Raw genomic sequence first — 23,522 nt, 5'->3', positions numbered from 1 at the left:
GTAGCAAAATGTATAATTATCTACAGAATTGTTAAATACAAATAATTACATTTAGGCAACGCCATCGTTTTGAGTTACATCACAATATAAAATCACATCTCGTAAATGCTGTTCTTATTTACAATAAAATTACACCCGCAATAACAAAGATAAAAAACGAATCAATAAATAAACACAAACTATGAATATAACAAACAATTCTAAAATTATAGTGATAGATTCATGTTTTACAACTGCATCAATACTGAATTCTCTTTGGAAAACGTAACAAAATTTACCTCGGAATTTTATCAAGAAAGTCCATTTCGATAACTTTGTCAATTTTTTCTAAGATCATGTTTAATTTTTTATCATTGTGTCTGTCATTTAAAGAATGCTCACTACCGGATATTTTACTACATTCTGTCCTGTGGCGATTTGAACATAAACTTAACGTTTTAAAGAAGCCATGCAGATCTTTTAGTTGGTTAATACTGTTCATTGTTAATAACAATTCATTTCTTTTCATTGGGAGGGTTTCGATTTGGGTGTCGGTGAATTTTTTATCCATAAGACCGGCGATTCGGACAACGTGAGGAATAAACGTGACACTTGTAGAAGTTTGCAGCCTTTCCAAGTCGTCTCCCACGAACGCCCATCGATACCTACAGTAAAACGCAAAGTTAGACTGTTTTTTCAACGGGGGAGAAAACTACTTACATTTGGAACTGAGGTAGAGAAACTGCGGGTAACAATAATGATAAATCTAGCAACTTAGCTGTCGCCAATTGTAATCGTAACCAATGTGGGTGACCTAGTGCATGCAAACCATTGTTGCTATTCGTAGCCCAACTTGCATCAAGAGTCGACAGCAATTTTATATGATAACTACAAAAAGAAAGTTATTTTCGGTCAACTCGCCAACATTGTTACTACAGTACAACCTCGATTATTCGTGCTTCTCGGGACCAGAACCTGCACGGATAATCGAGTTGTTAAATAAACGTTTTAAGGCAACAGAATTATTTGAAACGTTTTTTTTAATTCAAGATATAAAAAAACTTTAAGAAAATTTGTCAACATCTTAACAATAACAATTTTTAATATTGAAAGAAATTGAAACAATCTACTCTTATCAGACACATTACATAAAAGTGACTACAGTGGAATCTCCCTTGAGCGGACAGTTCTTTCGGCACAGAAAAATTGTTCTATGCTCTACTCTTACTTTTTGTTTATTTTTTACTTGTTTGTATTTAAATATACTTTTCTTTAATTATACAGAAAGTTTATTTTTCCATCATCTTGATTCTAACGGAATTTTGACAAATGTTCTAATAAACGGACAAAAATTTCGGGACCGTTGCTGTCCGCTCAAGAAAAATTCCACTGTATTTTGTAGTAAAAAAAATCTGGTACTTTTATTTATTTCTTTTTTGGTCCCAAAAATTTCTCTGCTCCTTAAGTTTCCTTAATTATTAAGGTTTACATTGCAAAAGAATTTATTTCAAGCATTTTTGTTAATATTTGCGAACACTACTATTGAAATACAAAAATTTTAAGTCATAATTTTGTGTTTGCTCTCTGCACTGACTTAAATCACATTAAACTACACCAACTGTTACTCGTGAAATTCCAAATTTTAAGTTTTCTAACATTAGAAGCAAAAACACGAAGTAGTTGGTCTTCGTTTTTGTGTGTTTTTTATAATTCACGGATAATCGAGGTTCTACTGTACATGTTAGTAAAGTGCATGCTCCATTAGATACTACAGATTTCAATTACCTGTTGCCTGTCCTGCAGATATGCAATCCCAGCAAGATGCAAACAGAAAAGTTTGTTAGAAATACAACACTGCTTCTACCTAAGCTACATAAATTAACAATGCTTCCACCGTTTTACCCCAATACCCCCAAACACAAACATTTACTGTGCAGAGATCGTAATGAAATTCTCACCTAAATTCCTCCGTTTCGGTGAGCAATTCCTGTTCGATTTGTAAGAAAACTTGCAACATTTCGCTGATTATTATGGGCCAAAGTGATGTGATGTGAATGGGGCTCATTCGTAATAAGATTACACGAAAACAAAGGAAAACTTGTGCTTGTACGCCGGGAACGTTCAGTCTTAAGCTACTCGTCAGTTGTTCTAAGACAAAAAAGTTAACTCCGAGTGCTAAAACCAGTAAACTCACCTTGTATGTCTGGCATATATTTGGCATACTGGTCAACCTCGCTGCAGAATATCACATAAGCCAACCTCTTCAGCAACTGTGCTCTTTGTTCATACTCTTGTTCTCTCGAAGAAAAAATGCTTAAACTCCCACTTTGTGTTAAATTAACTCGACCTAGAACCCAATGTTTAGTTCCAATCGCCCTCAAAAACAAACGTACTCATTAAGTCCCTAAAGGTGGTATTGTCGTGCGTCATCAGATTATCAACGATAATCTTCCAGTACTTCACACAGGAATAATCCATTTGAAACAAGGAATTATCCAAGAGCAACTCAAACACGTCTTTTTTCCACGCTTTCCTCGTATATTGGTAACTGCTCAGCGCCGCCAACAACTTGGAGCAGGCCTTAAAACTCGGCATGTTTTTCGTCGTGTGTGTCTTAAGATATGGGACGATGTTATACATCAGCGATGTTAAAATCGTAACAACTTTATCCTTCTCAGAAGAACCAAAACAAATGTCTAAAATAGGAGCGAGAATCTCGGATAAAACTAATTGCGCTTGAACGCTATGACTATTTCCAATGATATCAGGATTCGAGCCGTTGATACTAGGATCGGGGGTCAGTTCTTCGTCTTGTTCTTTCACAGCCAAGTTTCGCCTCAACCAAGTGGTCTGTTCCAAGCAAGAGCCGCAGACTTGAGAAACACACTCAATTAGCTAAAAATTAACGTAGTACTAAGGAAAAAAGTTGGTACTAATTACTTTAGCAGTGACGTCTTGTAGGTCCTTTTGGTCCTTTCGTTCTTCCAGTGGACAACATTTTATCATTAATTCGTGTAATAAGGCTGCGAGGAGAAATTGGGCCTGAGGAGTCAAAGAACATCCTTCTCTTATTAAGGAGAGTAATGAAGCCCACGCTTCTGAAAGTTGAGTCGGGGAGGCGTTACGCATATAGCTACAATCACTTCTTTAGTTAAGAGTTGAAGAGGACCGTTGGGTTACCAGTAGAATAATTCGAGGACTGAGACATCCAAGCAGATATCCGCGTTGAGTCCTTCAATGGGAGGAGGGTTCTTTATCACAGCGATTACGGTTTGTACTAAATTATCAAGTGGAATGACTCTTATAGCTGATATCAGGTAAACTAAATTATTTTGACCACAATTGGCCTCGGGGAGGACCTAAAACACTTCTGGTAACCTCGTGAAGACAACAGAACTGAACTCACCGTCTTGATGTTAGTGAAGAGATTCCTTCTTTCATACCAAGCAACAGCAATCGCCGCCAGAAAACTAGCGCCGTGATTAACCGAAATCGGACTAAGAAACTCCAGCAACTGCTGCTTGACCACCTTTGAATTCCCATACACCCCATTATTGTCGTTCTCTAGATTAACAATGGTTTGCCACAGCTTCGCCACGCTTGAAATGATCCTCGGCATGTGACTCAAAATCGTCTTTCTGGCGTTTTGATAATGATCAGAGTTCTGCTTGCTCGACGAGTTCAACTCCAAGCCCGCAGGAGCAAAAAACGCGCTCACAAGATTGTTGAAAATCTCCCCAGGATTAGACACCGGCGTGCTCGCATTAATGGGTGCGTTCAAATGATTAACAGTCTGCGAAGAATCCAACAGACAATAATGACACAAAATCGTGAGCGATTCGAGTTGAGTGACGGCGTAGTCGGAGCACAACTCTCCCTCGATTTCGGATTGAGTGAATTTGGCGGCGATTTCCTCAATGTTGCTGCAAATCTGGTGGATGACGCTAATTGAAATTTGCTTGATGTTCTCGCCGAAGTAAGGAAGACAGGAAGTTATCATGTTCAGCCACTTTTCTTGGAGGTTTTTCATGTTTTTGTGGCGGAGAGCGCTCATTATAGCCGATAAGAAGATGTTCTGTTGGGGGATGAGAATCGTGGGGGTGTAATTCAAGGGGTCGCCGGTTGATGGGGTGGTTGATTCTTGGGAGGAGACGCTCACGGGTTTCGCGGAGGCAAAGACGTGGTACTCGAGGACGATGAGTGAGTGGATCAGTCTGAAATCAAACGTTGAAATGTGAAGAAGTGACGGATTCGAACTCAAAGAAATTTATTGGACCAAATCTTGGTGTTGACAAAAATTGTCAGAAATACAATTTATTTTTTAAGTTTCTATTACTAAGTGGGACGTAAGTCCAGATAATCTAATTTTTCTTAGAAGCATAAGGAACCAAGTGAAAAATATGCCCAAAAAAATATTTTTGGACCAAAGGTTACGACTATTACGCACGATTTGAAATAAATAGTATCAATAACTCGCAATTCGCTCTTAAATTGCATTTTTGAAAAGAGATTAATAACACCACCGTGATTTTTTAGAATACCTGTTTTGTTAATTTTCTTAAAACTATAATTTATGAAGATAAACCCTTATGCTTCTGAGGTACCGATTATAAGGACGAATTATTTGTTAGTTTTTAGTTTAATCGTCGCTATCGAAACCCGCATCAGAATTTTTTGACGAAATTTGGTGTTTGGAAATAAATTGTATTTTTGATAAATTCAAACTCACTTTAACAGCTGGATTTGATAGGCCTCCACGTGTTCGCCCACTCTGTGATTTGAATCGTACAATTGGAAGTTGTTAAACAACAAAACCTCCTCCGCGAAAGTCATCTCCTCGTCGAAATTCCTCACGGATGTTAATAAACAATGTAGCATTATCTTTTGGAGTTTACACTTGATCAGCATGTCGGCGATATAATTCGCGAATCCTTTCGAGTTTTCGTTGACCATAGCGATCAAATTCTTTACAATGACGTCCAATATCTCCAAACTTTCCAATTGAATCTTCAAGTTGTTGTTCAGTTCGAGTTCTGTAATGTGCAGATCGTCGAGGAAGTGAAAAAACGTCCTCGAATAGTTCAAACAGATCGAAATGACGATGTCTAAGAACATGTATCCTCTGTAGAAATTCTGGTACTCCACCCCAAGCTCCCCTGAGAAACTGTAGCCCAGAAGCGACTTCCTATGTCGTCCCAGAAGGTTGAGAATGTCGTTATTTTTTAAATCCTTAATACCACTTGTGGCAAGACACTTGATGAACAACTGGGGGTTACACAAAATGCAGTTTTTTAGAGTTTGTAAGGCATAAAGTATGTGATTGGAATCGAAAACTTCATAGTACAAGCAAATGTGCGAATGAATCGGATAAAGAACGCAGTTTTTGGACGAATGCACGGTGATCTTCGACTTGAGATCCAAATCTGTTGGTCTAGTCGGAGTGCTCCTCTCATCCACACCACAAACCTTATCAAGAATCTCGTTGATGATCTCGGTAACGACAACATTGTCGTTTTTATTGAAGAACTCCTCCGCGCTCGTGCTTATTTCCAGTTCCGCGTGTAAATTATCAGAGTCGGAGATGCAGTACGACCAACTATGAACCAGCGAGTTCTCGATGTCGTCGCTTCCGCCATTGCAGCACTTCTCGTCGAAACTTTGAGATTTTGGGATTCTGACAGTGTTTCCGTTGATCACACTGTCGTCTTTGATTCCGTCAGAAATCGGTTCTATGCTTTCCAGAAGTTTGTTTGAAGAGTTCGAAATTATGTCTAGTTGTGTTTTACTTTTAATAAACGAGTCGTAGCCAGAATCCCGATCACCTTCTAAAGGTAACGACTTGTATAACGAATCGTTACTAACAGGAGTATAATCGTTACTTGACGTCAAACTCTCACTGGAAGACCGATGCGAGTCGATTTTAGAATACGACCCATTGAGACCATCAGGGTAAATCTCCTTCGAACTCAAAGGGTTTATTATCACCTTCATGTTCCCTTTAGCTGTCTTATCGAGTTTGGGAGTCACTCTTACGCTCTTGTAGTCTTTATTCTTCCTTGTAACGACATTGAGATCATCCATGACGCTGGTGGTCATGTTGATAACAGTAGGAGAGTACTTCTTCCCGGCTTTGGAGAACGTAAACCACTTCCTCTTCGGTTTTTGGTCTTCCAAGTGGTACATAATGTTACCGTTCTGACTACTAACAGCGTAGATTTTCTTCGTTTGATACTCCTCAATCTTCTGATTGTCTTGAACTGTTACTTCACTCTGCACATCGGAGTCGTTGATGTTAACATGTCGGATCGAGACTCTGGCAGTGTTCGGCGCCAACAACTTCATCAGAATCGGATTTATAATCCTCGGGATGTCACCATGGAGGAGACTATGGGTCAGAAAAGACTCCGAGAGAAGCTGCAAGTTCGGTCGCTCCACGTTTTGCAAGTTGTCGAGGATCTTCAGGAGAGATCTTAAAGAAATTTGTTAGGATCTAACCGAAGAAAGGAAGAACTCACCGGTCAAAATTCCTTATGTTTGTCATATTCGGCGGAAGCTTGATGTTCAAGTCCCTTCCCAGGTGCCACAAAAGAGAGAATTGTTTCACATTTTCGGCAGAGACGTTCTCATTCGCTAGATACCTCCCGATGACTTGCTCCACGAAACATTTATTGTCAAAAGTGTTGTGGATTTGATACAAAAGAGTGACGCACAGAAGAAGCTGCTTCTGGTTGCTCAAAATTCCCAGTAAATTCCACAAAATTTGGGACATTTCCTGGAGGAATACAAACGTGAAGAATTTAACACAACCAAGCCGAACTCACCTCAATAATCACAGTATCCTCCTCGATGAACCGCACATGCTCGCTCTCTAATATCCCCGTGATGACAATATTCGTATTGCAGTCATCCTTCTTCATATAATGTTGATTCTTCGCCAAACTGAAGATCTCCAAAAGCGTGTTCATTGCAATAATCTGAACCTCTCTGGAGGAGTCTTTACAACACGCCGCGACCACTAGAGCGCGCAGCCACGACGGCAAAGACGCCTCAACCTCGTTACTAATCAAATTGGGAAATGCGGAGAATTCTAAGAGAACGTTGGACGCAACGTTCATTGCAGATTCGAATTCGCTCGTCGCGTTTTCCGGCGCTATATTCATCGCTGTCAAAATTGCGTTTTTCGTTATTATGCTATTAAAATCAACCGGCTGAAACTCACTTTTCCCCTGCAAACACTCGTCTAACAGTTTTATCAAGTAATTGGTTCGTTCGTCTTTATCACAAAGGAGTTTCTCAAGGAAACTGTTCAAGTCGACTCCTGGTAAGATTTTGGAGGCAATGAACGCAACGTAGAATTGTTTATACTCTTCCAGGCACGTAATGAAGTATTTATTCTCAATTTTGGCAGTTTTTACTGTTACAGGTTCGATTTCCACCTTCGGCGGCTCGGGAGGTTGATCACCGGTTAAATCAACCTCGCCTTTGTTGAGTTCGTAGAGTTTCGAACTCGACTTTGATTTTTTGTTTTTTGATTTCTTATCGATCTTTGGACTAGACTTCTCCTTCTTCTTCAACATCTGATTACTGTACGACCTCTCTCGACTCGAATCATCAATAGTCAGCTCGTTTTTATTGAAATTCTCGTTGATTTTCGAGTCGGATTTGCTCTTCTCCAGAGCTGTTCGCGGCTCATCGCTCTTCTCACTCTCAACTTTTTCAACCTCGACTTCGTTAGTCAGTGAAATTGACGAGTCCGCTTCAACTTCGACTTCTTTGATTTGCGTCACTGTGACTGGTTGTATTTTTGTCAGGATTTTCGTGCAGAGAAGCAGACTGTGTTCGATTTCGTGCTGGTTGACGATATCAATATTCGAGATCAACGTCGTTATGATTTTGTTGAATAAGTTAGGTAGAATATTCGACGTCGTTTCTGCGTAGGATTCGATAGGTATGACCTCAAGCAAGAAGTCGGTGAGAATACAAATCTCCAACACATGCGGAGGCCCTGCCCCAATCTCATTCACCTGATATCGATCTCTAGTCTTGAAGTTCTTAAGATTAGCGACAGAAGAAGCGTACAACTTTTCAATATACGACCAGATGTAGTAATTCTGAAGAGTGTTAAACAAGAGATTGGCGTTCTTCACCAGCTCTTGACACTTCTTCGTAACAAAATGTTTGTTCAACACGGTGTCGTTAGCATTCTTAAGACTCGTAAGATCACCGTTGAAGGAAACGCAACGAACGGAGCTGTTCTTCTGCTTTTGTTGCTGCAAGCAAGAGAGGTATAATGTTCGGAAAACGTCATAGAGGATGCTGTCGAGGATGACCGGACCGATTTGTGGTTTATCAAAGAGAGACGTCAGTAATCTGTACGGTTTGATATCAATGGGTACTTCGGTACTACTTTTCTTCAGAATGTTTCTGATGGCGTCGTTTAACAAGTCGTATGCAATTGTTGAAGGGGACTCGGAGATGCTGCCAGCTCCAGTTTCCATCGAAGAGTGAGAAGTGCCGATGTCGCTTTCCACCAGCCAGGAGTAGAGGCGCCTAAGAACAAGATTGTTTGAAAACCAACTCAAATATGATCCGTAATGACTCATAACGCCCGTAATAAATGTTTAGTGTGTAAATATTTAATAAACAAAAATCCTAATTTTAATCTTATGACCCACATGTTATGCAGTTATGACTATTACACCTTTTACTGCTCCAAGTGTAACAGTGCAATAAATTTGAGGCTGACAGTGACCTTATTTAGTAAACATGATGACGTACCGATTTAACGACATGTCCCTCCTTAGAATGGTAGACAAAGCGGCGGTAACTAGCCGTACCATATCAGCATACAACAGTTGATTATTATGCATAGGAAAACAAACCATTAGAAGATCCAAAGCTGACCTCTGCACCAAAACGCTTGAATCTTGGACAGCAGCGCATAAACCACACACCTTAAAACGCAACATTACCCAAGAAAAACCCCAATAAAATTACTACCATGAGATCGATATCGTGCCCCATCAAATACAGTTGATCTTCCATCGGTAATTTTTTCGTGTAATGTGCCAGCACATAACTAATCGCAGGTAATCTTACAGGGCTGTTGTTAGTGACGCATTGCCATATGCAGGTGTAGAAATACTTAGAGCCCACTCCATCGCAAATATTTTCAAGAAGAGTGTTGGTTCTAAAATCTCGTTTTATTGAAACTGCGAGAATCTGTTAATTGGTACCTGTCAAAATGATCTGAACCAGTTTCTAGACCTGGTAAAACGCCGCTGAGAAATCCACTCAGAGCGGGGCGAAGTCTTTCTCGTAAAGGTACAAAGTGCGATTCGTAAATTGTTAGGAGGATAGGGCGGATGTTCATTGCGGCGTGGCCGAGCAGCGGAAACAAGCCTGGAAGAATTAGGTCTATTTAAAAACTAATTATTGAAATATCGGGAATGTTCATTTTGCATTCGCACGTGGGTTGTTATCAGTTTTCCAACAATAATTTATGGCTTTTCAGCAGTAAATCTAATGGGGTTTTTGATCAAAATAACTAACTGGGATTATAAGGTGCGAAATGTGCGGAAATAGAGATTTGTGGAATTAGAGAGTAGTTATGAAATGGTGTTTATTATCTGCACATTTTTTAGCATTGAAATGTTGCCGTCAATTAGTGGTTTTATGGATTTTACGTTAAAATATTTTATCTCAAGCCAGATAATTGTGTCGTAAAAAGCAGAAAATGCATGGAATGCAACGTTTCAAGATCAAATTCAAGTACATCCAATCATTGTCTATGCTGAAATATATGTATAAAAAAACAACAAAAATCCATTTTATCGGACGAGTAAATTAAGTTTATTCACATTTTCTTATCCGACTGTGTCAATGTTAATGTACACAGATACAGATATTCAAGTTCTAAAAATAAGAAGAAAGAAAAATAAGAATCGAATTACACGTCGAAGTGTAAAATATTGCGAATTTTTGGCTCGTCTTAAAAATGAAAATTTCTAAAATCCGTCCCTGTTAAAAAAATTTGAAATTTCGAACAGACTATGATCCAGTCAAAATTAGTAATCTCTCCAAGTTTCAATGCGCTAGCATCAAAACTACTAAAATTACAGCTCCAAATAGAAGATATTGTAAATTTTTGGCTCGTCTTAAAAATAAAAATTTCTAAAATCCGTCCTTTTCCTCAAAAAATTTGAAATTTTGAACAGAATGTAATCAAGCTAAAATTAGTAATTTCTCTAAGTTTCAATGCGCTCGCATTAAAACTACCAAAATTACACGTCGAAATGTAAAATATTGTGAATTTTCGGCTCGTCTTGAAAATGAAAATTTCTAAAATTCGTCCCTGTTGCTCAAAAAATTTGAAATTTCGAACAGACTATAAGCAAGCCAAAATTAGTAATTTCTCCAAGTTTCAATGCGCTAGCATCAAAACTACCAAAATGACACGTCAAAGTGTAAAATATTGTAAAATTTCTGGCTCGTCTAGCACATGAAATTTTCTAAAATCCGTCCCTGTGGCTCAAAAAATTTGAAATTTTGAACATACTATAATCAAGCCAAAATTAGTAATCTCTCCAAGTTTCAACGCGCTAGCATCAAAACTACTAAAATTACAGCTCCAAATAGAAGATATTGTAAATTTTTGTCTCGTCTTAAAAATAAAAATTTCTAAAATCCGTCCCTGTTCCTCAAAAAATTTGAAATTTTGAAGAGATTATAATCAAGCTAAAATTAGTAATTTCTCTAAGTTTCAATGCGCTCGCATTAAAACTACCAAAATTACACGTCGAAATGTAAAATATTGTAAATTTTTGGCTCGTCTTAAAAATAAAAATTTCTAAAATCCTTCCCTGTTCCTCAAAAAAATTGAAATTTTGGACAGATTATAATCAAGCTAAAATTAGTAATTTCTCTAAGTTTCAATGCGCTCGCATTAAAACTACCAAAATTACACGTCGAAATGTAAAATATTGTGAATTTTCGGCTCGTCTTGAAAATGAAAATTTCTAAAGTTCGTCCCTGTTGCTCAAAAAATTTGAAATTTCGAACAGACTATAAGCAAGCCAAAATTGGTAATTTCTCCAAGTTTCAATGCGCTAGCATCAAAACTACCAAAATGACACGTCAAAGTGTAAAATATTGTAAAATTTCTGGCTCGTCTAGCACATGAAATTTTCTAAAATCCGTCCCTGTGGCTCAAAAAATTTGAAATTTTGAACATACTATAATCAAGCCAAAATTAGTAATCTCTCCAAGTTTCAACGCGCTAGCATCAAAACTACTAAAATTACAGCTCCAAATAGAAGATATTGTAAATTTTTGTCTCGTCTTAAAAATAAAAATTTCTAAAATCCGTCCCTGTTCCTCAAAAAATTTGAAATTTTGAACAGATTATAATCAAGCTAAAATTAGTAATTTCTCTAAGTTTCAATGCGCTCGCATTAAAACTACCAAAATTACACGTCGAAATGTAAAATATTGTAAATTTTTGGCTCGTCTTAAAAATAAAAATTTCTAAAATCCTTCCCTGTTCCTCAAAAAAATTGAAATTTTGGACAGATTATAATCAAGCTAAAATTAGTAATTTCTCTAAGTTTCAATGCGCTCGCATTAAAACTACCAAAATTACACGTCGAAATGTAAAATATTGTGAATTTTCGGCTCGTCTTGAAAATGAAAATTTCTAAAATTCGTCCCTGATGCTCAAAAAATTTGAAATTTCGAACAGACTATAAGCAGGCCAAAATTAGTAATTTCTCCAAGTTTCAATGCACTAGCATCAAAACTACCAAAATTACACGTCGAAGTGTAAAATATTGTAAAATTTCTGCCTCGTCTAGCACATGAAAATTTCTAAAATCCGTCCCTGTGGCTCAAAAAATTTGAAATTTTGAACATACTATAATCAAGCCAAAATTATTAGTCTTTCCAAGTTTCAACGCGCTAGCATCAAAACTACTAAAATAACAGGTCGAAATGAAAGATATTGTAAATTTTCGGCTCGTATTGAAAATGAAAATTTCTAAAATTCGTCTCTGTTGATCAAAAAATTTGAAACTTTGAACAGACTAGAATTAAGCCATATTGCCATGAATGTTTCCGTTAAAAATATTTTAATAAATGCTAAATAAAACGGTAGAAATTGATTTTATATCTCGATAGAATTGTAATCTCTAAACAAAATTCTGAAAAATCGAAAATGTGTCAAAAATCCAAGAATCTCCTTATCTCTTCGACATTTCCGGTGATAGGAGTGTTTGCACATCACATAACTACTGAACATCTCGCCGACATGAAATAACGACAATGACATAATTTTTTAAAATCGAAATCCGATAAAAAAATATTACCAGCTCACGCTGGAAAACTAATTACCGGCTGTGGGAAGTGGTGTGGAAAACCCACATCCATAAATTGCACTCATATTCAAATGAGTATTTACGAGAAAATCGGAAAAAACACGCGAGGATTTATACATTAATGTAGCAATCGTTTCGAGCTGTTTTGTTTAAAAAATAGAGTCACAAGCTTTGTGAATTCTTGGCAACACTTATTGTGTTAACTAATTCTGTACTGCCATTTAAATTTAAATGATTTGTTGTGCGCACGTATAAACAACTTTGTCGAAAGCTATTGAGACCTTCGGCTGAGTCAAGCACAATTAACACCGAAAAAGTAAAAATAAGTAAATTAGTTTATAGCGCTTCACGGTTACATAAATCGCATTGACAACAACAGAGAGCTGTTGTAAAAGTGAGTCAAATGACATCGTTGAAATGAGTTTTACTCGCTCCAAAGCATGCGATTTGATAATGACCCGTATTTTTTTCATAGTCATCAATAAATCGACAATAAACGTGGCAGTAATTGTAAAATTAAATACACAAAGTTAAAAACAAAACGTATTAGGAGCAGTACCCTGTAAAGACGAGAAAATAATGATTTAGTCTTATCTTGAGTCAACACAATGTTAACATAAATACACATTGATTTAATCAGATTTCCCCCATTTTAATTAAACTTTGTAATTAATTCGATGTAACATCGAGTTGAGCAGATAAAGCGCACGTTTCGGATTTCCTTTCGGTAGTTTTAGTTTAGTTCTTTGTTTACCAAAGATACTCCCACTCTTATAAACATTGTGAAAATTACCACACTAATATGTTTCCCCACACATTTCTAGAACTCCACAAATATTGAATAAAGCTGTGGATTAAGATAATGATAACAAATGATAACACGGCTTTATACCATAAACTTTTATCAGGAAGTTAAAATATTTGCAACAAAAATATTTTAGTTCCAAGAAAATAGGAGCCGTGGTGGCCTTAAAAGAATTAAATTATGACCACCATAAATGGAGCATACAAATGGGTAATAAATATTAAAATAATTTAGTAATAATAACAATCAAATACCTGAACTGTAGATGAACAGCTCGTGACAAAGTCGGTTCGTTCCCATGCATCTGAAGATTATATCGTAGGTTTCTAAAGCTTTGAGATGGACTCCTGAAGGTAATGCTGGGTGCATGCATTGAGCCAGGCGTTTGCCTATTTTAATTCTCCTGGGAATTATCTGATATTTTGTGTAACTTAACAGAACCTACAAAGACAATTTAGACGCGTTTCGTGGTGTAATAAAATCTACCTTATTTAATTTTCCTAAAGCTGCAATTAAATCGGCCCATTCCGAAGTATAATCAAAATTTTTTAATGCCTTATCAATAGCTGCTACATACATTCTGTACTTTGCATCTTTCATTAATTCGTACTCCTCCATAGCTGTGCTTGTCATTTTGCTTAAAAATTATAAAAACCCGTAAATCGAAAATTTCGCAGTCCCCCGAATTTGTTATTCACATCAAAAATTATTGATAATTGACATTTGACATTTACACATCTACTCTTGTTATTATTTCTATTTTTAGAAAAGAACAACAATTCTTCCACTGGAACGATTACATTCTTCCATTAAATCTAGTTTAACAATAACAATCTAGTTGCTGCTACAGAATTAAGGTTAGGTTTCCACTATATCCAAATTAGTTTCCCACTGAATTTATTTTGATTAACACCGAGAAAACAGTCAATAACAATTCAAAATAATTAGCACCACTGACATTTTCGTCTGCGTTCTTAACACTTCAAATTTTTGCACCAACACTAAGTTTTCTGACACTTGTGTGCTTGTGACATTAGTGACAGCTGAGATAAGGGACTTCAACTTAAGAAAACGAAATTCCCGAGGGAGCGACACGCGCGGCAATGTGACGAAACATTGTGCGCGAATTTGTTGTCATTTCTTTTTTATTCGTTAATTTTTCCTTTCCGCTTGTAATCACATTTGATTTTCTTGATAGAGTCAATAAAAACGAATTTAGAATGGAGCCTATAAACATGAAATGTGTACAAAAATTTGAATTTTAAATCCGCGCCCACAGTTTTGTCCCCAACCATCGACATAGGAACTTTCGTTTCTTAAGTTTAAGCAAGAATCAGTGTTGCGCAGAATGGAGTTTTACATGCGCGGAAAGTCTCAAATGATTCGTTCTATCCCAAAATAGGCAGTCGGGAGTGATTGTACGTCTTTTTATTGGCATACAAAATTACAAAAAAACGGTTGTGAGTGCACCATAGATGACGCCACCTACCAACTGTCACTGTCAACTTCACCTGTCACTGTGACAGCTGTCAGATTGTTTCGTGTTTATTAAACATATGTTTTAGCCCAAAAAATGGATGAACAAAACATTCCCATCGACATTAACAATAATAAATTGTTGGATTGGTTGATAAGCCGCCGACATGTCAGTAAAGATTGGCAAAACAGCGTTCTAAAAGTGCGAGAAAAAATCAACGGTGCCATTCAAGACATGCCAGCACACGAGGGAATCATTAAATTATTGTCAGGTCAACACATTAACTATTTCCATTGTTTGAAAATAATCGAAATCCTGAAAGAAACTGAGGCTGATACTAAAAATTTGTTTGGAAGGTATGGATCACAAAGAATGAAGGACTGGCAGAACATTGTGTCTTTGTACCAGAAAGACAATATTTATTTGGCTGAAGCGGCGCAGATTTTAATTCGGAATGTTAGTTATGAAATTCCGAGTTTAAAGAAGCAAGTGGCTAAGTTGGAACAGTCTATTGCAGAATCTGAGAAGAAAATTAGAGACTACTCTAAAAATGAAACTTTGGCTAACAAGGAATTTGGTGTGGCTTGTGAACAACTGGGGATTGCTGGAAAAAATATTAAGAGCGAACTTTTGAATCTTCTGCAGGAATTGCCGGCAATTTACGACGCGGCTGCTGAAAAAACAAAAATCATCAAACCAAGCATTGATCTTTATGTAGAATTTAACAAATTCTTATCAGGAAGAGACAACATAATAGAATTGCTACCTCTCTTGAAATTTATTATTGAAAATGGTAACGCCACAACTTACCAGTACACTTATGGGGAAAAACCCTTGAAAATTGAAGAAGTCTCCGAGACCAAACACGTCCCCACTGAAGATCTAGCAGAAGAACAAATTGATTTTGGCGACAATGATAACAACGAAATTGATTTTGGCGACATTACCGTTGAAACTGACTTTGATCTCGGCGAACAACCGAAAATCGACTGGGGAAGCACTCCCAGCACTGACGAAGAGTTTGAAATCGTCAGTCACACCGACGTTGAAGTGTCTCTGGAAGAATCAGGAATCGTCGTTGAAAAATCTGGAATGGACGGAGGAGTAGCTCGCGGCGATGACGCGTTATCTGTATTCGATCATCCCAAACTCCGAGACCAAATTATTAATGAACTCATGGAGTTGGAAGCCTTTCTCAAGATGCGTCTTTTCGAGTTGTCAAGCGATTCTGATATTTTAGCGATGTCGCAAATGCAAAATGCGCCCACTGCTCTTCAGATGCAAACTGTTGAGTCTGTGACGTTGATGCATGATTGCGTTAATGTTGTTCTTGCGGAGATGATGAATAAGAGGATTTTACATTTGCATAATATTAAACACTCGCCGAAATACGTGGATATTCTCACGTCGAATTTGAAGCAGAAATTGGTGGTGGCTGAAAGGATGAGGCAGAGTATTGGAGTGTTGGAGGAGCAAATCAAAAAGTATAGGAGTGAAATCAAGAGTTTTGAGCCCGCCATCAAGTTACTTATTGAGAAGACTAAGCAGCTCCAGAAGGAGGTGCAAGAAGACATTTCCAAGAAGTACAAGGGACGCGTTGTAAATATTGTCGGCGGTGTAAACATGTTATGAAATTGTAACTCCAACAGTTGTAAATAAAAAGACGTGCAAAATATATTTGGTTTTTTTTGAAATTTGAAATTTTGGAACAGGGGTACCAATGTAAGAAAAAAAACGTTTTCATGGAAAAAACAATTCGCTGGTGTAAAATTATGTTGACCAGTGATCATAGCTAATCGATTTTTTTACCTATTTTTCAAATAAAATGTTTATTCGGAAATTGCTTGAATTTTTTTTTCACTGCACAAATTGTGAAGGTCAATGACATGTTGGCCAACAACCCCACAAAAAAAGTGCCAAATTATAAACGTCAACCCGTCAAACTGCCTTATTTGACAGATGTCAAAATATTGAGACGATTTTTCTCTCCCTGCAAACATGAAAAATCAACTAAAAATGACGAAATTTCGACCCGCACGAACATTCCATGAATAATGGTACGATTAAGAGCGTCACCGATACAAATCAATTAATTCCGACACCTACAGGAAATAATATTGAGTGAGTAATGTAGCGGACTTCATTTTATCTAATCTTTGTTAAAGCACCTCATAAACTAAAGCTTATAATTATCACGTATTTCCCTTTCTAGGATCCACATTGTTTTTAATGCGCCTCTACAGTGATGTCTTACAGTGTAGTGAAATCAAGCTGAACTCGCCATGTCTGGAGGTGGAAATAGAAAGAAACCCACAAGGGGACAAGGGTGGGAAGAAGCAGGCTCGGAGTTTTACCAAGAAAGCTACCCCACAGATGCAGAATTTGATGCTTTACAAAGAGATCCAAATCCTAAACATTTAGCCACTTTACTGCCCAGCAAACAGACCAGAACAGGTGCGTTCGTTTTTTTAGTCGAATTAAACTAATTTCATGTTGTAGCTGCTACTATTAGAATCCGTACGCATGATAGAACCATCAGAAGACAAAACACTTCAAGATCTAGAAGGGATTCTACAGTTCATCGCAGGGCTTCAACTGCAGCAGATGTACAAGTCTCTATGCTGCCTGATCTGTCACAGAACTTGTCCAATGAACAGACAATATGGGAAGAGATTATGGAGATCAAAGGGATGCCAGTACCAATGTCAGAAAAGAAAGAAATGAAGGCTAAAATTCTGGTGAGATTAGATTAGTTTTATGCCTTTATTACTGATTATCTCATCAAGTTTGACTATTGCAGTTTTTGTTCCACTAAATTGTTATTTTCGTTTTTTTATCAGATCCATAATTGCCATGCAAAAATTTCGGTAAACAGTCGGATAAACTTCGTGACGACACGAAATAAACAAAAATGTTTGCGCAACGCCATTGAGTTAATTGCAAAATGTTACAATCTGTAATTGAAAGAAACTAGTTTTTGGCGATTAGTAAAACCAATGGTCTACACTTGACTTCCCCTGATTTCCTTGTGATTTCGTCCAACTTCCTCTTATTTTGTAAAACTTCCCCTGAATTCCTTGTAATTTCGTCCAACTTCTACTTATTTCCTTGTAATTTCGTCTAAATTCCCCTGATTTCCTTGTATTTTCGTGCAACTTCCCCTTATTTCCTTGTTATTTCGTTAAACTTCCCCTAAATTTCTTGTGATTTCGTCCAAACTCTACTTATTTCCTTGTAATTTTGTATAAATTCCCATGATTTCCTTGTGTTTTCGTCCAACTTTACCTTATTTCCTTGTTTTTGTTAAACTTCCCCTGATTTCCTATTGATTGCCCCTTATGTCTTAATGATTTCCCCTGATTTTCTTGTGATTTTCTATTGATTTCGCTGATTTTTAAACAATTTCCCCTGATTCCCTAAGACTAATACACTAATTTCTCCCCTCAAGTAAAACGATCTGATCTGTTTATAATCGCGATTATCATAAGAAAATATGTGGGTCATCTTCATTGTCCACTTGAAACAATTGATTAGATAAGCCATACTTAATAAACAAAAATATTGCAATCGTTATCAATTGTCTTTAAAGTTAAGTAGTTTCACAACTTATCTCCAAAAATAATTTCAGAATGAGCCAAATCTCCGTCTGCAAGGCTACGAAAATCTCAACTGGAAACGAAGGAAGATCTGGCGCCAGTTGGTCTCGCGCGCCAAAGAGTTCCACACAAAGCTCGAACTGTGGAAGAACTCATTGAAGCGCATTGAAGGCCACTTTGGAACAGGAGTGGTAGCTTATTTTATTTTTCTAAAATACCTCTTATTTTTAAATCTATTTATTTTCTTAATAATATTTTTATTCATCATCTTGCCAACAATTCTACACGTCAATTTACTGGACTGTAGTTATAAAAACAACACGCAAACTGAGTTTACCCCACAAGTTATCTTAGATCTCATCCAAGGCACCGGTTTTATGGAGTGCAGTATTCTTTTCTACGGTTTTTACCCCAACAAAATCTTTAATTACACAGTTGATAACGTGGAGATGTATTACGATCTTCCATTAGCGTATATCTGCGTCCCGATTGTATTCTTCGCGGTTTCTTTAATAACCATCGTGAGATCAGCTGCTAAAGGGTTTAAAGAACGCCTCGTGGAAGGCGAGGGTCAGTTTTATCAATACTGCAATCTTATTTTTGGAGGGTGGGACTTTTGCATCCACAATGAGAAAGCTGCGGTTGCCAAACACAGAGCTATTTTTAACGAAGTTCGGACCTGTTTAGAAACAGAACGCTTGGAAGAAATGCGCCAAAACAGAACAAAGAACGAACGGACGCGATTGATAATTACTAGGATAATTGTAAATATTTTAGTGGTGTGTATACTAGCGGGGTGCGGCTACGGAATTTACTTCGTTTTTCAAAAATCTAATGAACTCCTTCTAAACAAAACCGATGAAGATAACGAGTTTCTTTTTTTCCTGTACGAATTCTTGCCGTCTATTTCTATAGTCGCGGGCAACATTTTATTGCCGTTTTTGTTTAAATATTTGGTGACTTTCGAGAAGTACAATCCGACGTTTGTAATCAGACTAACTTTATCTCGCACGGTTCTTTTGCGTTTAGCTTCGATCTTCATCTTGTATGCTTCAATCACCGACGCCGTGACCAGCGCCCCACACTTCGATAACACTAATTTAACTGCTCTTATAAGAGACACCAACTCTAGTAGTCCTGTTGTTACAGAAGCCCAAGTTTGTTGGGAAACGTTCGCGGGGCAACAAATCTACAAACTGGTGATAACCGACTTTGTCACCCACATTCTGCTGACGTTCCTAGTGAACTTCCCTCGCTCTTTCGTGGCGAGACATGTGAAAAACAGTTTTGTGAAAATGGCCGGAGAGCAGAGCTTCGATTTACCAAAACACGTGTTGGACGTGGTGTACTTGCAGACTTTGTGTTGGTTGGGGTGCTTCTACGCCCCCTTACTCTCCTTCATGGTCTTCGTAATCTTCTTTTTCATCTTTTACATCAAGAAGTTCTCCTGTTTGGTCAATTGTGTTCCCAGCACGACTATCTATAGAGCCTCGCGCTCGAATTCCATGTTTATGATTGTTCTTTTAATCTCGTACATTGCGGTTGTGATACCTTTAGCTTATGCAATGTCCGAAGCGCGGCCTTCCGACAGGTGTGGACCTTTCCAGAGTACCAACTCGGTGTGGTTTAAAGTAGAATCGCTGTTTTATTCGTCTCCGGTTTGGTTGCAAGATATTGTGAGTTTTCTCACTACTGCAGGTTTTGCAGTGCCTATGTTCCTCTTTTTGTTCCTTTTATTGTATTATTTTAAAGCTGTGAACTCTGCAAATAGACATATGGTGGTTGTGTTGAAAAACCAGCTGGTTTTGGAAGGGCACGATAAACAATTTTTATTGGAAAGACTGAGCAAGTTTATGAAACAGCAACAAGAGCAGCAAAAGCGGTTGCGGCAAGTTGATGTCTTGCAAGATGGGGACACTCATATATCCAGTAATTGAGACTCAATTTTCGTTTTGCAAACATTTATTCTATACAAATTATACTCGGGAATGTAAAGGATTTGTTTCATTTACAACACTAGTATATTACATATCTATTGATCTACAGGGTGGAAACTTCTCGTGGAAAAACGCCACAAGAAATTTACATCGTGTATCAATTTATTTTTAATTTCTTTATTCTGAATACTGCGCAAATGAGATTAGTTGTAAATGTGTCATGATGCTAAACATGTCACTGTGAAAATACTTTGTAAATACAGCTCTGTAAATAAGTACTTTTGTAAACATTTTCAGAGTGCTGTGTTTACATCATTGTAAACCTTTATACCTGCTTTTCGTGAAAATATATTACATGCATGCGTTTTTTTGACTGATACCGCATAAAAAAACGTTTCTTTGGATTAGAAGTTATGTAGAACTTTCCTTTGTGTTGGCAAGGTATAATCAATACCAAAACTTGTATTTATCGCTAATAATAAGGCACAATTGCAGATATTCAGTTACTCAAATATGTATGAAACATTTTAATAACTGCGTCCACTTGTTACGATCTGAAATATAAACACAATTAAAATGTACAAATTAGGCGTAACACTCAACAAATAGTATTTGCATTTTGCCACGATAGACCTGCCAACAGTTTTCACAATATCTAAAGTATTAGTTTGACTGTGACTCTTTGTAATGTAACAATAATTGTTTTAGTCCACCGAATGTCGATGTAGTTACGTTCAAAGATTAAATTTATTTGTGATTTACGACTATTTTAGTGTTTTTTGTCTGTATACGATTTTAAATTGTTATATAAATTATGTTCTAGTCCCAAATGTCTTTCATTTTCCTATCACTCACAAAAAAATGGGCTTTATAGAACAAATTGAACTGAAAAAAACTCGAATTATCTCAACAATACATTTTATTGATTGTACAAAATTTGCAGGCACTTGTGGCTTCATTATAGTTTTATCTTCAATTTTCTTCAACAATTGGACTGTGTAACTAAAACACAGAAATTAATCAAAAAAACATTTTTTTTTCTTCACCCACAGCTTCAGCTACATCAATCCACTCCAAAGCTTGCAGAATTTTGTCATTTTTGCTGGGGGTCTTATCCCAATTCCAATACTTTAAAGTTTTGAACTTGTGGATAACATGGAATCTTCTTTCCTGATCTTCACAACTGGGGGCTATACTCTCATGCAGCACCATTCCAATATAACCTTCTGGTAATGAAATTGACTGTCCTCTTAGGGGGAAACCTCGGAATGACGCTTTCAAAGCTAAAACAATGGTGGTCAACTGATGGACATTGTTGTGGATAAATTTACTGTTGTCATCTTCTGTTTTAACGGTCGTTTCGAAATATTTAGATACTTTAGCGTCGCAATCTGCACTTATCTTGAAAGGGACGCTTTGGACCTGAGAGTCGTCGGAGTTGCTTAAGATGTAACTTTTTATGTTTTCTATGTGAATTGCCATTCTGAAACACAAAATTTTCATTGTTTTTATGTATAATAGTAACTTAAACTTACCTGCGGTGGAAGAATTAACAGTTTAACACTCGAGAAAATGCTATTTTAACACCTTTCGAACTGTACATTTGTGTTTTTTTCAAAATGATAACATCGCTTTGTTAGGGATTTTAGAGCCGGAATTTTTGACAGGACGGTGGCGCGAGTTTTAAATAATTATAATAAAAATCAACAGAAGCGACAGAACTACAGAAATTAGGAGTTGATAGAATCTGAAATGACAAACAAATAAAAATAACTCGCATTTAAACCCGTTTTTATTGATTTTAAGTCTAAAATCGTACAATTACCCGTAAATCGCTTGTTAGGGTTTTTAATTTTCTTTCTTCTTCCAATGTGACAGCACACCCTGTTCAAACCTCATTTTGAGGTTAAATCACCCAAACCGCGTGCACCTCAGCGTTGTACCGCAACACGTGTAAACAATTTTTACAAAACACCCAAATCTCACTAAATAAAGTCGCATAAATGGGCAGACCAGGTAAACACACTTCATTTATTATAAACTAGAATTTACATTATTTTATCTTTGCAGGATTCTCGCCGGGCGGTCGCGGCGGCGGCGGCGGCCGTGGCGGAGGTGGTCGTGGTGGCGGAGGCGGTTTTGGTGGTGGCGGAGGCGGTTTTGGTGGCCGTGGAGGTGGCCGAGGTGGCTTCGGCGGTGGAGGACGAGGAGGTGGTGGTGGTGGCCGCCCCAGCTTTGGTCGAGGCGGTGGAGACCGCGGTCGTTCTAGTTTCGGAAGAGGAGGCGGCGGGGGTCGCGGTGGACGTGGCGGAGGCGGCCGTGGGGGCCGTGGAGGCGGAGGAGGTGGTTTCAAGGGGGGAAAAACAGTTGTAATTGAGCCTCATAGACATGAAGGAGTTTTCATAGCCAGAGGGAAGGAAGACGCGTTAGTTACCTTGAATCTTGTGCCGGGGTCTGAGGTGTATGGAGAGAAACGAGTGTCAGTCGAGGTAATAATTCCACAAAAGTTTCATTTTCGTATTTATAATACTTTAATTTTTTAGAATAATGGAGAAAAAGTTGAATACAGAGTGTGGAATCCCTTCCGCAGCAAATTGGCGGCGGCGATTTTGGGCGGCGTCGACCAGATCCACATGCCTCCAGGAAGCAAAGTATTATATCTGGGAGCTGCTTCTGGAACCACCGTCTCTCACGTGTCCGATGTTGTTGGTCCTGAAGGACTAGTATATGCAGTTGAGTTTTCACATAGGTCAGGAAGAGACTTAATAAATGTAGCCAAGAAGAGGACCAACATCATTCCAATCATAGAAGATGCAAGACATCCACACAAATACAGAATGCTAATTGGAATGGTGGACACAATCTTCGCTGATGTTGCACAGCCTGATCAGGCTAGGATAGTAGCCCTAAATGCGAAATACTTCTTAAGAAATGGAGGTCATTTCGTCATTTCTATAAAAGCATCGTGCATTGATTCCACAGCGCAACCTGAAGCAGTTTTTTCAGCGGAGGTGAAGAGGCTACAAGCTGACCAGCTCAAACCACAAGAACAGATCACGTTAGAACCATATGAAAGAGACCATGCTGTGGTGGTGGGAGTTTTTAGACCACCACCTAAAAATCAGTGAATCTTAAGTTTGTAAATTCACTTAGTTTAGTTATTCAATTTTTTATCCTTTAGTAGACAGATAAAATTTATTGGATTAATTTTTATTATACTTTACCTTGCTTAAAACTCGTTGGACTATTTTTTATAACAGCCTGTAAGAAATAATGTAAACAGTTATGCAAGACTCGTTTATTAATAATTAAGTTAAAGAAATCAATTTCTTTGTTTTATTTCCGCCCCTTTTATCC

General features: G+C 37.5%; 5 protein-coding genes across 8 annotated transcripts; 3 read left to right on the top strand and 2 right to left on the bottom strand.

Annotated features, from left to right (window-relative positions):
* Nucleotides 1-11: 11 nt before the first annotated feature.
* LOC148179925 (protein DOP1 homolog) lies at nt 12-14,114 on the bottom strand. 4 transcript variants are annotated; one of them, XM_088030986.1, is made up of 18 exons: nt 13,642-14,114; nt 13,410-13,596; nt 9,216-9,381; nt 8,980-9,169; nt 8,758-8,933; nt 7,199-8,529; nt 6,801-7,141; nt 6,495-6,751; nt 4,709-6,448; nt 3,386-4,193; nt 3,160-3,338; nt 2,920-3,112; nt 2,373-2,874; nt 2,174-2,326; nt 1,938-2,127; nt 1,765-1,776; nt 700-867; nt 12-644 (listed from the first exon to the last, which is right to left on the bottom strand). In XM_088030986.1, the coding sequence occupies exons 1-18, from the start codon at nt 13,786-13,788 to the stop codon at nt 275-277; spliced, it is 7,110 nt and encodes a 2,369-aa protein (XP_087887112.1). In that variant the 5' UTR covers nt 13,789-14,114; the 3' UTR covers nt 12-274. The 4 variants fall into 4 exon arrangements, with proteins under 4 accessions (XP_087887112.1, XP_087887110.1, XP_087887111.1 ...); XM_088030984.1 differs by having other exon boundaries at nt 6,801-8,529; XM_088030985.1 differs by lacking the exon at nt 1,765-1,776 and having other exon boundaries at nt 6,801-8,529.
* Nucleotides 14,115-14,629: 515 nt separating this feature from the next.
* On the top strand, nt 14,630-16,307 carry LOC148179924 (CDK5 regulatory subunit-associated protein 3). Its single transcript, XM_088030994.1, has one exon. It carries the CDS (start codon nt 14,729-14,731, stop codon nt 16,262-16,264), a length of 1,536 nt encoding a protein of 511 aa, XP_087887120.1. The 5' UTR covers nt 14,630-14,728; the 3' UTR covers nt 16,265-16,307.
* A 252-nt stretch (nt 16,308-16,559) lies between these two features.
* Nucleotides 16,560-20,995, top strand: LOC148179923 (transmembrane channel-like protein 7). The gene is made up of 4 exons (XM_088030982.1): nt 16,560-16,753; nt 16,845-17,086; nt 17,132-17,370; nt 18,261-20,995. The coding sequence occupies exons 2-4, from the start codon at nt 16,915-16,917 to the stop codon at nt 20,163-20,165; spliced, it is 2,316 nt and encodes a 771-aa protein (XP_087887108.1). The 5' UTR covers nt 16,560-16,753; nt 16,845-16,914; the 3' UTR covers nt 20,166-20,995.
* A 71-nt stretch (nt 20,996-21,066) lies between these two features.
* Nucleotides 21,067-21,827, bottom strand: LOC148179922 (ribonuclease H2 subunit C). Its single transcript, XM_088030983.1, has 4 exons — nt 21,701-21,827; nt 21,497-21,648; nt 21,216-21,448; nt 21,067-21,167 (listed from the first exon to the last, which is right to left on the bottom strand). Exons 2-4 carry the CDS (start codon nt 21,645-21,647, stop codon nt 21,138-21,140), a joined length of 414 nt encoding a protein of 137 aa, XP_087887109.1. The 5' UTR covers nt 21,648; nt 21,701-21,827; the 3' UTR covers nt 21,067-21,137.
* Nucleotides 21,828-22,048: 221 nt separating this feature from the next.
* On the top strand, nt 22,049-23,491 carry Fib (rRNA 2'-O-methyltransferase fibrillarin). The gene is made up of 3 exons (XM_088029790.1): nt 22,049-22,181; nt 22,236-22,654; nt 22,709-23,491. Exons 1-3 carry the CDS (start codon nt 22,169-22,171, stop codon nt 23,291-23,293), a joined length of 1,017 nt encoding a protein of 338 aa, XP_087885916.1. The 5' UTR covers nt 22,049-22,168; the 3' UTR covers nt 23,294-23,491.
* The last annotated feature ends 31 nt before the right edge of the window (nt 23,492-23,522 follow it).

The sequence above is a fragment of the Gnatocerus cornutus genome, chromosome 2, assembly GCF_029298725.1.
Source record: "Gnatocerus cornutus isolate USDA-ARS CGAHR chromosome 2, icGnaCorn1.1, whole genome shotgun sequence".
NCBI classification, from domain to species: Eukaryota; Metazoa; Arthropoda; class Insecta; order Coleoptera; family Tenebrionidae; genus Gnatocerus; species Gnatocerus cornutus.
This window is presented reverse-complemented; position numbering and strand designations above follow the sequence as displayed.

Excerpts from the sequence above, each read along its gene's own strand:
- Fib (XM_088029790.1), top strand. Across the intron at positions 22,655-22,708 it reads AGAAACGAGTGTCAGTCGAG|AATAATGGAGAAAAAGTTGA; the intron begins GTAATAATTCCA and ends TTAATTTTTTAG.
- LOC148179922 (XM_088030983.1), bottom strand. The coding sequence starts at position 21,647 with ATGGCAATTCACATAGAAAACATAAAAAGTTACATCTTAAGCAACTCC. Across the intron at positions 21,449-21,496 it reads TAAAACAGAAGATGACAACA|CTTTGAAAGCGTCATTCCGA; the intron begins GTAAATTTATCC and ends CCATTGTTTTAG. Across the intron at positions 21,168-21,215 it reads GGATTGATGTAGCTGAAGCT|TTACACAGTCCAATTGTTGA; the intron begins GTGGGTGAAGAA and ends TCTGTGTTTTAG.
- LOC148179925 (XM_088030984.1), bottom strand. The coding sequence starts at position 13,788 with ATGACAAGCACAGCTATGGAGGAGTACGAATTAATGAAAGATGCAAAG. Across the intron at positions 9,170-9,215 it reads GGTTCAGATCATTTTGACAG|AACCAACACTCTTCTTGAAA; the intron begins GTACCAATTAAC and ends ACGAGATTTTAG. Across the intron at positions 6,752-6,800 it reads AGGATACTGTGATTATTGAG|GAAATGTCCCAAATTTTGTG; the intron begins GTGAGTTCGGCT and ends GTATTCCTCCAG.
- LOC148179924 (XM_088030994.1), top strand. The coding sequence starts at position 14,729 with ATGGATGAACAAAACATTCCCATCGACATTAACAATAATAAATTGTTG.
- LOC148179923 (XM_088030982.1), top strand. The coding sequence starts at position 16,915 with ATGTCTGGAGGTGGAAATAGAAAGAAACCCACAAGGGGACAAGGGTGG. Across the intron at positions 17,087-17,131 it reads CAGCAAACAGACCAGAACAG|CTGCTACTATTAGAATCCGT; the intron begins GTGCGTTCGTTT and ends TTCATGTTGTAG. Across the intron at positions 17,371-18,260 it reads AAATGAAGGCTAAAATTCTG|AATGAGCCAAATCTCCGTCT; the intron begins GTGAGATTAGAT and ends AAATAATTTCAG.